The 13915-nt window shown below is 37.7% G+C and overlaps 2 protein-coding genes across 3 annotated transcripts; both read right to left on the minus strand.

Annotated features, from left to right (window-relative positions):
* Positions 1 to 604: 604 nt before the first annotated feature.
* LOC100697091 (cytochrome c oxidase subunit 6B1) lies at positions 605 to 5749 on the minus strand. Its single transcript, XM_003452691.5, has 4 exons — positions 5594 to 5749; positions 4871 to 4994; positions 1038 to 1138; positions 605 to 768 (listed from the first exon to the last, which is right to left on the minus strand). Exons 2-4 carry the CDS (start codon positions 4974 to 4976, stop codon positions 715 to 717), a joined length of 261 nt encoding a protein of 86 aa, XP_003452739.1. The 5' UTR covers positions 4977 to 4994; positions 5594 to 5749; the 3' UTR covers positions 605 to 714.
* Positions 5750 to 6698: 949 nt separating this feature from the next.
* On the minus strand, positions 6699 to 12598 carry LOC102080954 (C-type lectin domain family 6 member A). Of its 2 annotated transcripts, XM_013276075.3 has the most exons (6): positions 12404 to 12598; positions 11574 to 11663; positions 9939 to 10103; positions 8669 to 8820; positions 8067 to 8191; positions 6699 to 6897 (listed from the first exon to the last, which is right to left on the minus strand). In XM_013276075.3, exons 1-6 carry the CDS (start codon positions 12468 to 12470, stop codon positions 6741 to 6743), a joined length of 756 nt encoding a protein of 251 aa, XP_013131529.1. In that variant the 5' UTR covers positions 12471 to 12598; the 3' UTR covers positions 6699 to 6740. The 2 variants fall into 2 exon arrangements, with proteins under 2 accessions (XP_013131529.1, XP_013131530.1); XM_013276076.3 differs by lacking the exon at positions 11574 to 11663.
* Positions 12599 to 13915: the final 1317 nt, after the last annotated feature.

The raw sequence follows: 13915 nt of genomic DNA on the forward strand, positions 1-13915 counted from the left end.
ACAGCTTAATAATTAAAGAGAACGCATTAAAAATGATTATTTAAAATCTGGACATACAGACATGCCTTGGAGATAGAGGCCTTGTGAGTGGTGTCTAGACTTTTCAAAATAAGGGTCTTTTCAACAGCATAAAATCAAGGTTTACAGTTTATGTTGAAAGTTATTTTTACAGGTACATTTCAGAAGAATGACTATGTTTGTGTTTTTCTTGTTTTCAGTTCAGTTGTTTTGAGCTGCATCTCTAGAACAGCTTTTAGCGCCCTTATTTTTTGTTAAAAATCTTGAATAACGTTAAAGTTCAAAAGCAAATTATGGCACAATAAGTAATGTATATAATGATGCGCACCACTTAACATTTATACTGATTGTTTGTTTTCATGAACTGTCTGATGATGCAACACTTTTGCATTGTGGGTCAGCATTATCTCCTTTCTTACCATAAAGGATGGTAAAGTGTTTCCTCTCCTAAAGGAGGTAATAAAGGAAGCATTGATGCAACTTTCCATAGTATTTAGAGAATTCAAACAGTTGTTATAATGGCTGCCGCACAGACACAGCTAAAAGCCTGAGTAAACTGTAAATTACAACTGTCAATTAGCAAAAGTCAGACATGACTCATAGTAATATTTTATTAAACCATTTTTGTACAGAAATATTGCAGTGTTTCACTTTTATATCTGAAGATGAGAAAATTGGATGAAGATCAATATTTCCTTAAATCTTCCCAGGGAAGCTTCCTGCCTCTATCTGATCGTCCCATTTCTGAACCTGCAGGAGAGAAAAAAAAAAAAAAAAAAAAAAAACACAGGAGAAAATCAAAAAAATGGAGCAATAAATCCACACCTAGAGTGGAAACTAACCTGAAACACAGCTGTGATTTTTACAACTTTAAATGTAGAGCTTCTAGGCGATGAGTGAAAAAGAAAACTGATGACTAAAATCAGTCAAAACCAAAATTAAAACCAAGAATTTTGGACCAGAAGCAAATGAAGGTGCAGCCGAGTGAGATAGTGCGATTTGTTTCACGTGTAACTTACCCAGCTGATTGGGCAGAGACTCTTGTAGACTCTGCGGTACCAGTCACAGGGAGCCGTGTCCTGGTCTTTGGCTGACAGAACTTTGTTACATCTGTGGAAGTCTGTAACAAAACAAAGAGGGAGAAGAGCTGTCAAACCAGAGATGGACACTAAACAGCCAGCAAAGCCAGTCGGTGATAATTTAACTCTGTCAAAGTCCTCGAGTCCTTTATCTGACTCAAGGACTCGAAGGAGATAAATGAGCCTGATTCTGTACCTCACTGGTTTATCTGCAATCTGCACTTGTCCTCCAAAATCATACTATTGTCACTCTAGGACCATCAGAGTCACTCACCACAATGTCACACTAACGCATGGCTTGTGGAAGAAGTGTAGACCTACAGAAATCAAACCATAGACTGTTTACATTCACTTGAAACTTCAACATCAGCGTTTTAGCTGTCGCCCTGTTAGTTTTTGGAAGCCAGAAGAGACCGTATATGGACGAGAGGGTATAATGCTACGTTGCTAGCAAGCTGTATGTTCATACTTGCACAGGTGCAATACACCTGCTAATAGGTGCTAAGTAACAGGCCAGTAAAACACTTGAATTTCACTCACTAAAACGGAAGCACAAAGTTCTTGAATGATCTATATTTGACAGCAAGACATTTTTCATGTGACTTTAATAAAAATGCTCCAAAACCCACAAAACAAATCATCCTCTCTGGAGTTAAGTAGGAAACTACCCATTATATGTGCTGACGCTGCTGTGACACGATAGTTTCAAAGTCCATTGTCTTCATTTATCTTACATGGAACTGTTGTTAGAAACCCAAACATCATTTAGTTGGTTTTTTTTTTTTTTTGAGCCAAATGTCAACACGGTTTCATTATGTGACCATAAACAACCACGGTTCAGTCACTATTAACTTTTATAATTAAGAACCACAAATCTTAAAATGCTGATAAACCCCTGACATTTATTCTCGCTCAAAAAAAAACCCTTACACAATCTGTTTCTGTCCATGCATATATTTTCTGAAGTGTATGAATTTCATGCAACTTGTTATTGAAAACACTGTCCTGTGGTTTGATAACATATCCTGATCTTTGCCTGTGATCGTGTGTGGAGTCCATGAGCCAGAAGACTCCATGTGAGTCAGGTTTTCTCTGAGAATTATTCAAATATTTCCCTATATTTGTAGATCATCAAAAGTTTGTTGTCCTGTGATAACCATGATTCTGATAACTAAACGGGCACATAAACTCAAGTGTCCATCGACGTGATGCGTTTAGGCTGTCACGTCACAGGACAGGAAATTTTAAAGAAACTTGTAACAAAAATAAAATTGTAATTTAACATTGCGTTAAAATACAATTAAAAAAATATAATTCAGATACATCATGAGTTTAGTTTGAGCTCCTGAGTTTCAGACTGAGTGAGTAAAATAATAAACTAGTCAATAAAAAAGACTGAAGAAATGATTATAACTGGACAAGAAGTTCATAACGAATTACTCTAGTAATTTATTACGCTGACAATCTATTCCTTGCATTTTTTAAACAGCACAGTTTCCCGTCAGACTTCTGGTAAATTCAGTTCTTAAATTTTTTTTTTAAAATAAAATTAATTATGTTTGCCATATAGTTGTTTTAAAATGAAATTATCATGCATTTGTCAAAGACATTAAATGAATGTAAGTGTGTGAAAAAAATAAGAGAAATTATTTTACCATCAGATTGAATGTTGAGATATCAAAGTTATTTTGGAACTTTTAAGAAATTATGTTTTATCCTTAAAATATTTGATAATTTTATTATTATTGATTAAAAATAAAGATTTATCTGATCAAAGTTGAAATAAGTACTTGACATATTTTTGAATACAATAACTAACACTGACATGTATAAAATAACCACAAATGTGTTGAAATAAGAAACACAGTTGGGTATTGCATCGGGGGAGATGCAGTTATCACTCCTCTTAAAACTGGTGTAATTTTCAGCTGTTATACAATAAGTCCAACAAATGTAAGTATTCATGGTAAAATAAATAAGTGGTAATTTATACAAAAACAAGGAAAAATAACTTCCTATTTGTCAACCACTCATAGCAAATTCTTTTTTCCCTTCCTGTTTAAAATCGGGCGTTCAACACGCTTATTTTAGATCAATCAAAGTGCATCAATCCATCCATCCTCTTCCTCCACAGCTTAAAAATGAAGCCAGTGCAAACGCACCAAAAAGGTTTTCTAATGGGCACTCAAGCCTGACTGCAGAAGTGATTCCCAACATCCAACTTCACAGCAGAAGTAAACGTGTTTACAGCATGCTACACAAATGGTTTTGGTCTCTACAGAGAGTTCTCCCTTCATAACAGCCTCAGATAAACGTTCCACAGTGAACTGAAGCAAACGCTGTCTGCCAGGCCTAACGTCTGATAACTAGTCACTGAACTGGACCTCCCAACCATCTCTATGATATTTGGGCATTTTTAATAGATGATCATCCAGGAAGAGTGTGCTTTAGTTTTGGTGAGTCAAGTTTTTGTATTTTGTTACTTACTATTTATCAATTTGTCATTTTGTTAAATGACAAATTGATAAATAGATATCAGTGTGTTGCACCTGAACGGTTTATGAATGCAGCTTGCTAACCAAGCATTACCGATTGCGTTGTACCCCATCGCTCACATAAGGTAACTTCTGGCTTCAAACCCTGCTATAAACAGGAGTTTCATTAGCCTGACTGGTTATGCCTGAGAAAAGATCATAGGTGTGTTTCACTGTTGTAGGCATGGAATAAAGGCCTTTATGGCAGAAATCAAACTTCCCCCATGTACAGCTTTTTTACCCTGAAGTGCAAAACTAAAGTGTCACAGCATTGTTATTGGTCAATTCAAGTAACAGTCCTGTAACATTAAGTAACAGTTATTCAGAATCAGATTACCAAAATGATTTCGGTTAGAGTCACTTCAGATTTAAACTGAGTCTCTGTGTCTGGGTGGCATTTAGTTTTTACTGCACTTCCACAAAGACTGATGCAAACCTTTACTCTGAAAAATCAGCAGAGAAGCAGCATTAATCAAAGCATTCATTACATAAGCAGACGGATCAATACGTCTAAAGTGAAGCTGAAACACAGCAGCGATTAAAGAGATAATTAGAGAGTGCATTTAGTCTGCAGCAGATCCACCATCACACTGAGCTTTGGCACAGAAGGAGATGTGTTTAATTCTTTGAGTTTTCATTTGAAATAGAAACTAGCAGCAAAGCAACTTTGATTGATTTAAATATTGAAAATCAGACATCAAGCATGGGTTGTGTCCATTGTCAAAACTCCTTGTCTCACATTTCTTTATAAATTAAGAAACTGCTGCAGTTTAAACCCTCAATAAGTCTCAAATGAAAACAACGAATTCTGCAGCCAAGTATTGGAAATACTCAGCAAACATGCCAAAGGCATGCCAAAAGCAGCTTTTGTGTGATTAGATGGTAAAATCAAAATGAGGGGAAAAAAGCAAGCAAATAAGTGAGAATATCAGCTGAAGGCCCCGAAAGACTCGCAACGCTCAGCAGATTTGCAGGTCTCCTGTTCTTCACACACTTATGAGAAGCCAAACATTATGACAGTCTGCGGTGGAGTGAAGAGACCCAGGCAAAGCTGAAGAGCAAAGGTGCAAATAACCTGTGGCCATTTTTACCTGTCTGAATTAAAAGTTCATGCTGTACTCAGTGTAAGAGGAAACAAGGGACTGGACCTGCGTTGGTCTGATGGAAGAAAACACTGAATTATGACAAAGGTTGACATCACTTTCCATCGACACTGTGTGCAGCAGACGTCTCATTTACCCAGGTAGTTCTGGAAACAGTTGCGTGTCTGGTTGGTGTTGGGGAAGCGGGCATCAAACGGAGCCGTCCTGTAGTTCTTGATCTTCTCCTGGACAGCGTCTGACATTTTTCAGCTGCTGGAGGTCTGCACAGGATCAACAGCATGTGAGCAACCCTTAAATGAAATCATGCTGCACACACGGACTACAAGAAAGCATTTATATCCACAAAGTATCCTAATAATAGTCAGTCAGAGCTACTTAAATAATATATTTTTAAGCTGCCCTCTTTAACTGCAAACATTTAAGCTGTGTGCCGATTTAAACACGTGACTACACCGACATGTGAAACGTGATCCGCTGTGGTCTTAAATATGTGTTAAATAATATCAGACAAAAGAGTAAAAATACAGCTCGTTCAATTGGAGTTCGGCATAAGCAAAACTAACTTCTAATTTGACATTAGGCCCATTTTCCCTGCCAGTAACTGGAAAATAAAACTAGAGTCCTGATGAATCCCGTTCATTAACGACGTTATCGATAAAAATAGAAAGTTAATATTAATCCTGCTCAGCTGTTTGCTAATCACACACAGCTCGAACATTTTTTTTTTTAACAATTTTACCACAGAACAAAAAGAAAAAAGCACCAAAACAACTCACAGAGGCTCTAAACTGCTCACACACTTAAAATAAATTATTATCGACTCGCTATTCACGTAGAAACCTTCAGAAAACCGGCTTACCGTCAACAAATCAATTCTGTTGTAACCCGTGCTCCCGGCGTCCTCTAGCTTTGAAAGACAGTGCGCTCGCAAAGCATGCTGGGAAAAAACGGCCAAAAAAAACCACACAAAAAAAATGGCGCCTCCACCAATGTGTGGAAAGGCAGCACTGCCACTTGCTGGACATATACAGGAGGTACAGGCACAGATTTATTTTAACGTAAAGGACTAAAAGATGTTGCATAAAGCAGCCATACTTAAAGTTTACTTCTTTGCATCAGCACGTCTGTTCTGCTTGATTCTGTATTGTTGACTTTTTTATTTTATGGTCTTTTCCAAATGTTTTTTTTAAAGCATACCATGATTTTGGTCTTTAATTGCTTGTAAGGTGCCTTTGAGCGTCTTGGAATACACATATAAATAAAATCTAAACCATCGCAGTAACCTTGTGTCCACATCGCTTGACCTGAGCTGGACCTCTGATGTATTCATTTCTAATCCATGCTGGACGCTCCCAATATAAATCTGAGCATCTCCATCTTGGCCTCCTGTCCTTTTGTTATTGTCACCACACCCAAATCATACATTGTGTCTCTTGTAAACCTTCCCTTTAACACTCCCTGCTGTTTTTCTGTTACAACTCAACCCTGACACTCACCTCCACCTGCTCTACCCTGTTGCTTTTGCTGGTTGACCCCAAGTGTTTAAATTCACCCACCTTCGCTTGCTCCTTGCAGCTGGACTATTACAACTGTCTCCCTCCTTCACACACATGTATCCTGTCCTGTTCTACTGACTTTCATTCCTCTTCACACAACAAACATGATACGATTATGAATATATTAAAATTTGCATAGCTACAAAATTTAAAGATCAAATTGATGGATCAAGGCAGAAAATTCCTGAAGCTCCAAATTAGTAGTGAATAATAATAATAAGCTATAAAATTAACAGGATAAACTTTAGCCTCCTGTGCATAACCTGGGAAGATCTCATATAAGGTTTTATTTGCATTAGTTTGAGTTTGACCCCCCAAAATAAATAAATCAATAATTGTAGATAGATAGTGGATATAAAAAATGAAGCTGAAAAACACAATGAAAGCACAGAAAAACATGGGGGATTTTCTTGAGTAAAATGTTTATTTGCTATAAAAGATATTTTGGTGTCAGGTCAGAGAAGCTTGCTTCCTCTCACAGATTGTCCTCAGCTTGTTGGAGCATCTGAAGGTGAACCAGCTCCTGCTGTACACGACCCTCGGGGTGAGTCGACCACACAGATCCTCCCTGCTTTCACCCGCGTTATCCGGATCGCGTGCCCAAAACCTGCAACACACACTTTATTCTGTTACCATGGCATTTATTCTGTTAAAGTTCATAATAAAACTCCCACCGTGTTTTAATCCCCTCACAGTAAATCCACAGTGGGAAGACACCGTGGTTAGGTTGCTTAGGAGTGAAATTCTCAGCTGCTTTGTAAATCTCACTTATACATAATCCACAACTATTGATGGGTGATTACCTTTTATAATCTCACTGCAATGTTGTGTTTTACTGAATTCAAGACCAAGACCTCCAAATTCCAGAGATCTTTTTGGGCATGCTCAGTATGTGCCACACAAAGAAAGCCTCAGAGGATCTTAGCTTATCCCTCAGTGTGGGGCACCACAGCACAAAGATAATGTAATAATATTCATCAGGTAGTTTTAATATTGTGGCTGATCAGTTTAAATAGTATATACAAACAGGAAGGGAAAAAATGTGATAATATTTTATTCCAATAAACATTTTACTGCTACTTAAATCTTATGCTTCTTATAATTAACTACTATGTATTTTATTGTGTTGTCATCTTTAAAATTAAGATCAAACTCATATTCCAGTTTATTATCTGCTCTTTAATTTTAGCATTTTACTTAAATTATGTTCATCATTGTTAATTATCAATTGTTTAAATGCACCTGTTATGTTATTATTAATAGTACTATTAATATTATTATTCTATAAATATTAATACTACTATTCTTACAATTACTGTTAATATTGCTAATATTGCTATTAATAATATTATTATTATTTCAACTGCTTTTTAAAAATAACAGACAAAGTACTGGATAAAGTCTTTATCATCTTCTTAAATTCCGATAACAGGTAAATGCAATGTTGCAGAATGAAATGGTGAAAACTGCACAAAGGAAACCAGCTTAAAACAAGCACAGCAAATGACAGATGACATTAAAGTGGCTCGGTGTAATTAATGTGAATGTATTTTTATATTTAGAGCATGAGGAATGTTTGACTATGGACAGGAACACATACATTTTTAATATCCAGTCTTTACATAGTTTTGTGTCCTGACAGCTGATCTGGCAAAATGTCCTCAGCCTGAGACAAACTTAAGGAGGAGAGATCAGTGCATGCTCGCTCTTCACCTTATGAGCCCTGTTTGCCCTGCACCACCTCCTCCTCTTCCTCACGCCTGTCATCATACTCACTGTGGTCCCTTCTCCAGCAGCGAGCCATCGCTCCACTGCCAGCCCCCGTCAGCGCCGCTGCTCCTCAGGCCGACCCAGTATGAGTCCCCCTGACTCAGACTCTGGGCCTTCTCCCACAGAAACTCCTGAGAAACATGTCAAACGTTACCATTTTGCAGACAGAAGCCTTATTTTCTCAACCTTTACTTTAGAATTAGTTCATCCTCTTTACTGTTGATCAGTCAAGAACACAAACTGTGTCACATCTACGGCAAAAGAGCGAAACACAAAACCTCATTTGACCTCAAGCACTGGCCGCTCCTGCAGACGTCTCCATATTTCATGGAGGTCTTAAATCTATTCTTAACTTGTCTTCCTGGTGGTATGAATCTGTATGTCATATAGTGTGTCCAAAAGGTAGGACATATCAGGAAGAGCATGTCAAATATTTACAACTGGACAGAGGCTGAATATGTCATTAATGCAGGGAAGAAGATTTGTGAGAGGATTCCAGCAAAGCTAATTTAATATTTATTATGTGCTTGATGAATAAATATAAACTGGAAATGACAGGACAGAGCAGGTGTACAGAGTAGTGTGTGTGTGTGTGTGTGTGCATTCACCTGCTCCTCTTCTGTCCTTATTATAGCCATAACGCCCCCCAGTGCCATGCAGTGGTACTGACTGCTGATCCAGTCAGCTCTGTCCTGGCTGAAGAGGAAACATTTCTGTCCCTGAGGCGTCCAGCCAGGTAAGCATGGGCTGCACTCTCTTTCTGAGTGAGCAACAATAATAATAATAATAAAAAAGAATAGGTAAATGATGTGGCTCAGATTACTCACCCCTCAAAGTTTGTTTTAATCTAAGCCATGGTCAGGTTTCAGCAGTGATTTGAAATTTCCTAGCATTGCTCTCCTTTACATCCCAGTGCAGTATCACTGTTCTCAGTATGAAATAATCCTACAACAGCACTAAAATCCTTTTGAATGTGTAAATGATTAAATAACAATACAGTGCTCCATAATCAAGACTTAAATTTGTATTGTTTATTAGCTACAACCATTTAAAATTTATTACAGCCCGACAGTCTGAAGGTGTTAATGTCAGGTTTCATTTTGAAAAGCCTTTAATAGTTTTATAGTAGTGTGTTTTTATGTGGTGTCATATTAAGTGGTATAAATATGTTTTCTACTTTATTTATATCACTGATTATAGACTGAAAACAAACAGACTAATATTACAGATCCAGTTTCACTGGTTTAAATCAGTTTATCTAATATATTGGAAACTCATCATATGTAATATGATACAAAAGCTCAAAGTGGATCTGTTATCTGAATCTGAAATGCGCAATCACGCTCGAGTTGTTTGTCTTTTTCACAGCATAATGGAAATCAGAGCTTCTTTGTCAACTGGGTTTTTTGTAAACAGTTGTCTATATTTAATCTGCCGCTTGTTTGGCAGCTTTTCAGCGTGACTGGGACATTATGTGGTAGAAAGAAAATGACCAAACTGAAACTGATTGAAAGAGTTTGTGGTATAAAAGACATTTACAGTTTCTCACAAACTTGTCTGTAGTTAAACACTCGACCTTTATATAATGGATTCATTAGCTTCTTTACTAATCTGTTACAGCCTTATTATTAGAGCCAAGCCTCAGGTAAACCTTCACCCAAAGACAACCTTTGCACTAAAACCACCGAGTTATCCACTGATGCGTCAGTTTTGAAGTCTGGCCATAGAAATGCCTGAAAACAGACACACTGTGTACGAGGAACTGTCACAGGAACATCTTCAAAAAGTTGTGATTTTTGTGGGTGTAAAAAAATGTTTTTTTTCTCTGGATTTTCTCTTAACACTTGTAGCTCTGAATAAAAAAGCACCCAGACTCACCACCAGTGGTAGCGTTGCTGATCGGGCAGTACTGGTTTAGAGAAGGGTACTGGGAGAACAGGAGCTGATATGACTGGTTGAGCTTCTCCAGCCCGATTCTCAAACCTCTCAGTTTGTTTTCCTGCAGGGCCGACTGGGACTGAGACACCAGTGTGAGCTGAACCACTGTGGTATCAAACACACACGACACACGCAGCACAGTGTCAGAAAATTGCATACACAATGTCCCATCACCCGTTACCATGGATACGGGATAATAAAGCAGAAAAGAAAGCAAAGCAGACTGACAGAGGTGAAAAAAGGGATGATTCAAAAAGAGCAGAGTTAATCCTCTCTGCAAGCCATCGCATAAAAGAATTAATTCTAAAATAAGACGGAGAGACCGACAGATTTATTTCTCGACAAACTGACAGAAGACCCGTCCTGTTTTTGTTGAAACACCAGAATCATGGTAAAATTTTCCTGCATTATTACCAGCGTCGAAGAAAATGAATGAATGAATTTTTGTCCCTTTTGGCATTTAAAGTTGACAAAAATGCGACAATGACATAAAATTAGAGACTCCTGGTAACATTTAATAATAATAACCTCAAACTTGTGGTGTTTTTGATATTTAGTATCATTCTGTCTGTAAAAACAATTACTCAAAAAGTTTAGATTTTAAATGTCATGCCACATTTGACCTCTGACCTCTCCTTCAGACATTTAACAAAACAAAAATACTTAAAAAGTCTATTTTGTAAAGTTCCAGTAAAAGAATTCTATGACTGCTAAGAGGTCTACGTCTTACAATCCAGCCTGTGTAATTCTGCTGTCTGAATTGTGTGACATTTTCACACCTGCAATCTCTTGAGTGGTGACTGTTGTTTTGAGGCTCCCCTTCACTGCATTTTCTCTGAACAGCTGCAGTTATTTTCTGGTCCTGTGTTCATTTTGAAGCCAAGCAGTGGTTCAAAGCTTTTCACGCTGCCGTAAGTAATATATGCGTCTTTGTTTTCGTTTAGATGAGCCGTTTTTGTGTGGTAGCCAGAACACCTCGACATCTGTGCATCAGCAGATGGAAAGAGTGAATGAAAGAAGGCTAGTTACGCACAACTCCTTTGTGTGAGCACAATCAATGCAAAAGGAAACACCTGGGCAACAAGTTACATTTGCCAGTGTGAATGCGGGTCCACTCTACATAACAACACAGCCAAATTTCGCTATGCTAATAACATTCGCTTGGAGAACTTTAAAAACCATATTATTCTGAGCTCCACTATTAGTGAGGGTCTATTACACTCACTTTCAAAAAAGATCGATGTTTTTATCCAACATGATGTGTGTTACTTCACTAATGAAATCCATTCTTTCTGTTTTTAATTTCTTTAAACCTTTGAGTATAGATTTGGCCAACGAGGACAGGCAGTGTCTCAGTCACCACTGAGCTGTAGGTTCAACATAGACTAAAGTGGTTGAATGCCATGTACAGGCAGGTGCAGTGTAGAGATAAACTCAACTTTGTAAATTATTGTAAATTATTTGAAAATATTCAAAATATCAGTTTAAAGTCTTATATATATATCAGCACATTATCTCCTTCAGTAACCTGTTCCCATTGGTCAGTGAGTTTTATAGATGCAAAGAGGCACTCACAGCAGAGAGTCTGGAGCAGAATGATGATGGTCAGTAGAAAGCAGAGCAGACAGAAGTAATGAGCCAGCTGTCTGTAGTGACCTGAGAGAGCTGACACAACAACACAGGGAAAAAAGAAAAACACTTAAACATTTATAGACCTTTTATATATTTCAACAGGAGGAGGCAAGCCTGGGAATTTCATAAAAGACCTTTTCACCCAAATAAGTCCAACAGGCCAGCAGAATATTCCTGTTCAAATACAGCATCTCTTTTTGTGTTGTTGCATTGGACTGCTTTTTTGGATGATAGCTTTCAGACATAGCTGACTTGTTGCCCTGCATGGTTGATATGTATGGGTTGCATCAGACACAGGCAGGTCAATGCATTGATAAATTTAGCTCTAATTTGGAGAAATCTGCCGCGATGACTTCAAACATCTCTCTGATCCCAAGTCTGTAGATTGTTTCTTAAAAGAAATATTGTTGATGTTGCATTTTCAAAATCCATGTTACAAACCCAGAAAATAAAATTCACTCTAAAGTAAAGGATGAGGCGACTATAAAGCTAAAAAGCATAAGTCAAGCAGACACCACCGTGGATGAGTGGGAACATTTTCATTATGTTACAGTCACTATTGTTGTCATCTCTGCTTCTTCAAAGCAGAATGAGCTCATTAATTAAATCATTAGCTAACATGATAATGAGTACACCTCAACAGTGTTCTTCTTAAACCCACTCGACACAACCCATGCATGCAATTGAATTTAGTGTTAAAGAAATGACTAATACCAAATAAATAAATAAATAAAACCAATTGAAATACTTTATAAAAAAGAAAAGCTAATTACTTCTGTCTGTGGATGCTTCCAGCTTTTTTTCTTCTTCAAGCAGAGTCGATCCATTATTCACTCCCATGGTCTCATCCAGCAGAGAATCAGCATAGGATTTTTAGGTTATTACAGCATGGATGCATAACTTTTCAGTCACCAACAATCCTTTGTTTTCCAGAAGCAGGTACAAAGGAACAGCCCAGCGTTCCTCTGTTGAGGGATTGATGTGGAATGATGTCCAGTATCTCATATGAATATTAAAATACTGACTCCCCTGCAGCCATATGCAAAGCAGAGCTGGGTCTGATAACCAAACAAGTCTGTTAGAGGAAGAGTCAAAGTCATTCTTTATTTCTCCATTAGTGTGTGTTAAAATCAACATACAGTTAGTTTACCTACCAAATAACTACACATACCACCCTATTAGGGACACCCATGGAAAATGTTTGCTGCCAGACCAAATTCATCCCTTCAAAGTTACAATCTAACCTTCTTTATACCTGAAAATGGCATTAACCTCTAAAAAAGGGGGAACATAGATGCATACATATTTCAATGTATGCATGGGCGACATATTAAAGGAAAAAAATGAATTAAAGTTTGTTGTTAAGATATTAGGCCACCGCCTACTGCTAGAATAGCGTCTGCACTCTTTGGCATTTATTTTTCAGTTTTATGGATGAGGGTTGAAAGCTATTCCTTCACAATATAAACATATAAGCGGTTAAACATGTCAGCCCAACATTTTGCACTGCTTATTTAGATCTTGTGGCTGCAGAGGCCATATGCTTTACATAACTGTCACCCTGGTAAAAACATTCATTGAAAGCTTGTTTATAATGGACGGAGGAATCTCTAAAGAGAGCACTCCCATCAGGGTAAAAAAAGTTTAGAATTAAAGTGATCAGTCAAAACAGCTGTGTGTGATCTGCAGTGGCACTTTCTTCTAAAAGAGCCATTTTCTTAGCAGCTTACACAGTTCTCTGGGGCTGGAGCCTTTGCCTTCTGCCATAAGGTGAGAGGCTTTCTGTGTAACGCAGAGAGACAGGCAATCCTTCATGCTCACATTTACACCTATTATGAATCATTAACAGTAATGACCAACCAAGATTCCTTTTAGAATGATTTTCCTGTTCATTTTTCTTAAATTCTGATTAGTTTCTCTACATATTTCCCCCTTGTTGGTTGGTAACACTTCCTTGCATTTACTTTAAGCCCCACCAGGGGGCCCACTATATATTTTGAGAACCACTACTGGGTTGAAACCTGTACAAACAAACAATTAAAGCTGCCTCCCACAGAGCAACAGGGGTTCAGATTTTCCCTTAAATTTGTCACCTGCCTGCATTTATGTCTGTCTGCATAATTACCTAATATCAACACGCACAAGCAGCAATCACGACCAGCGTGTGATTGCATGTGCAGTGTGTGTGTCAGAACACATAGGTGATTGTCTTCTTTAGTCATACACACAAAAAAGTGTGTGAGATGAAGTGATCTATGCACCGATATAAGACTGCTCCCACTAAT

The sequence above is a fragment of the Oreochromis niloticus genome, linkage group LG22 (assembly GCF_001858045.2).
Source record: "Oreochromis niloticus isolate F11D_XX linkage group LG22, O_niloticus_UMD_NMBU, whole genome shotgun sequence".
NCBI classification, from domain to species: domain Eukaryota; kingdom Metazoa; phylum Chordata; class Actinopteri; order Cichliformes; family Cichlidae; genus Oreochromis; species Oreochromis niloticus.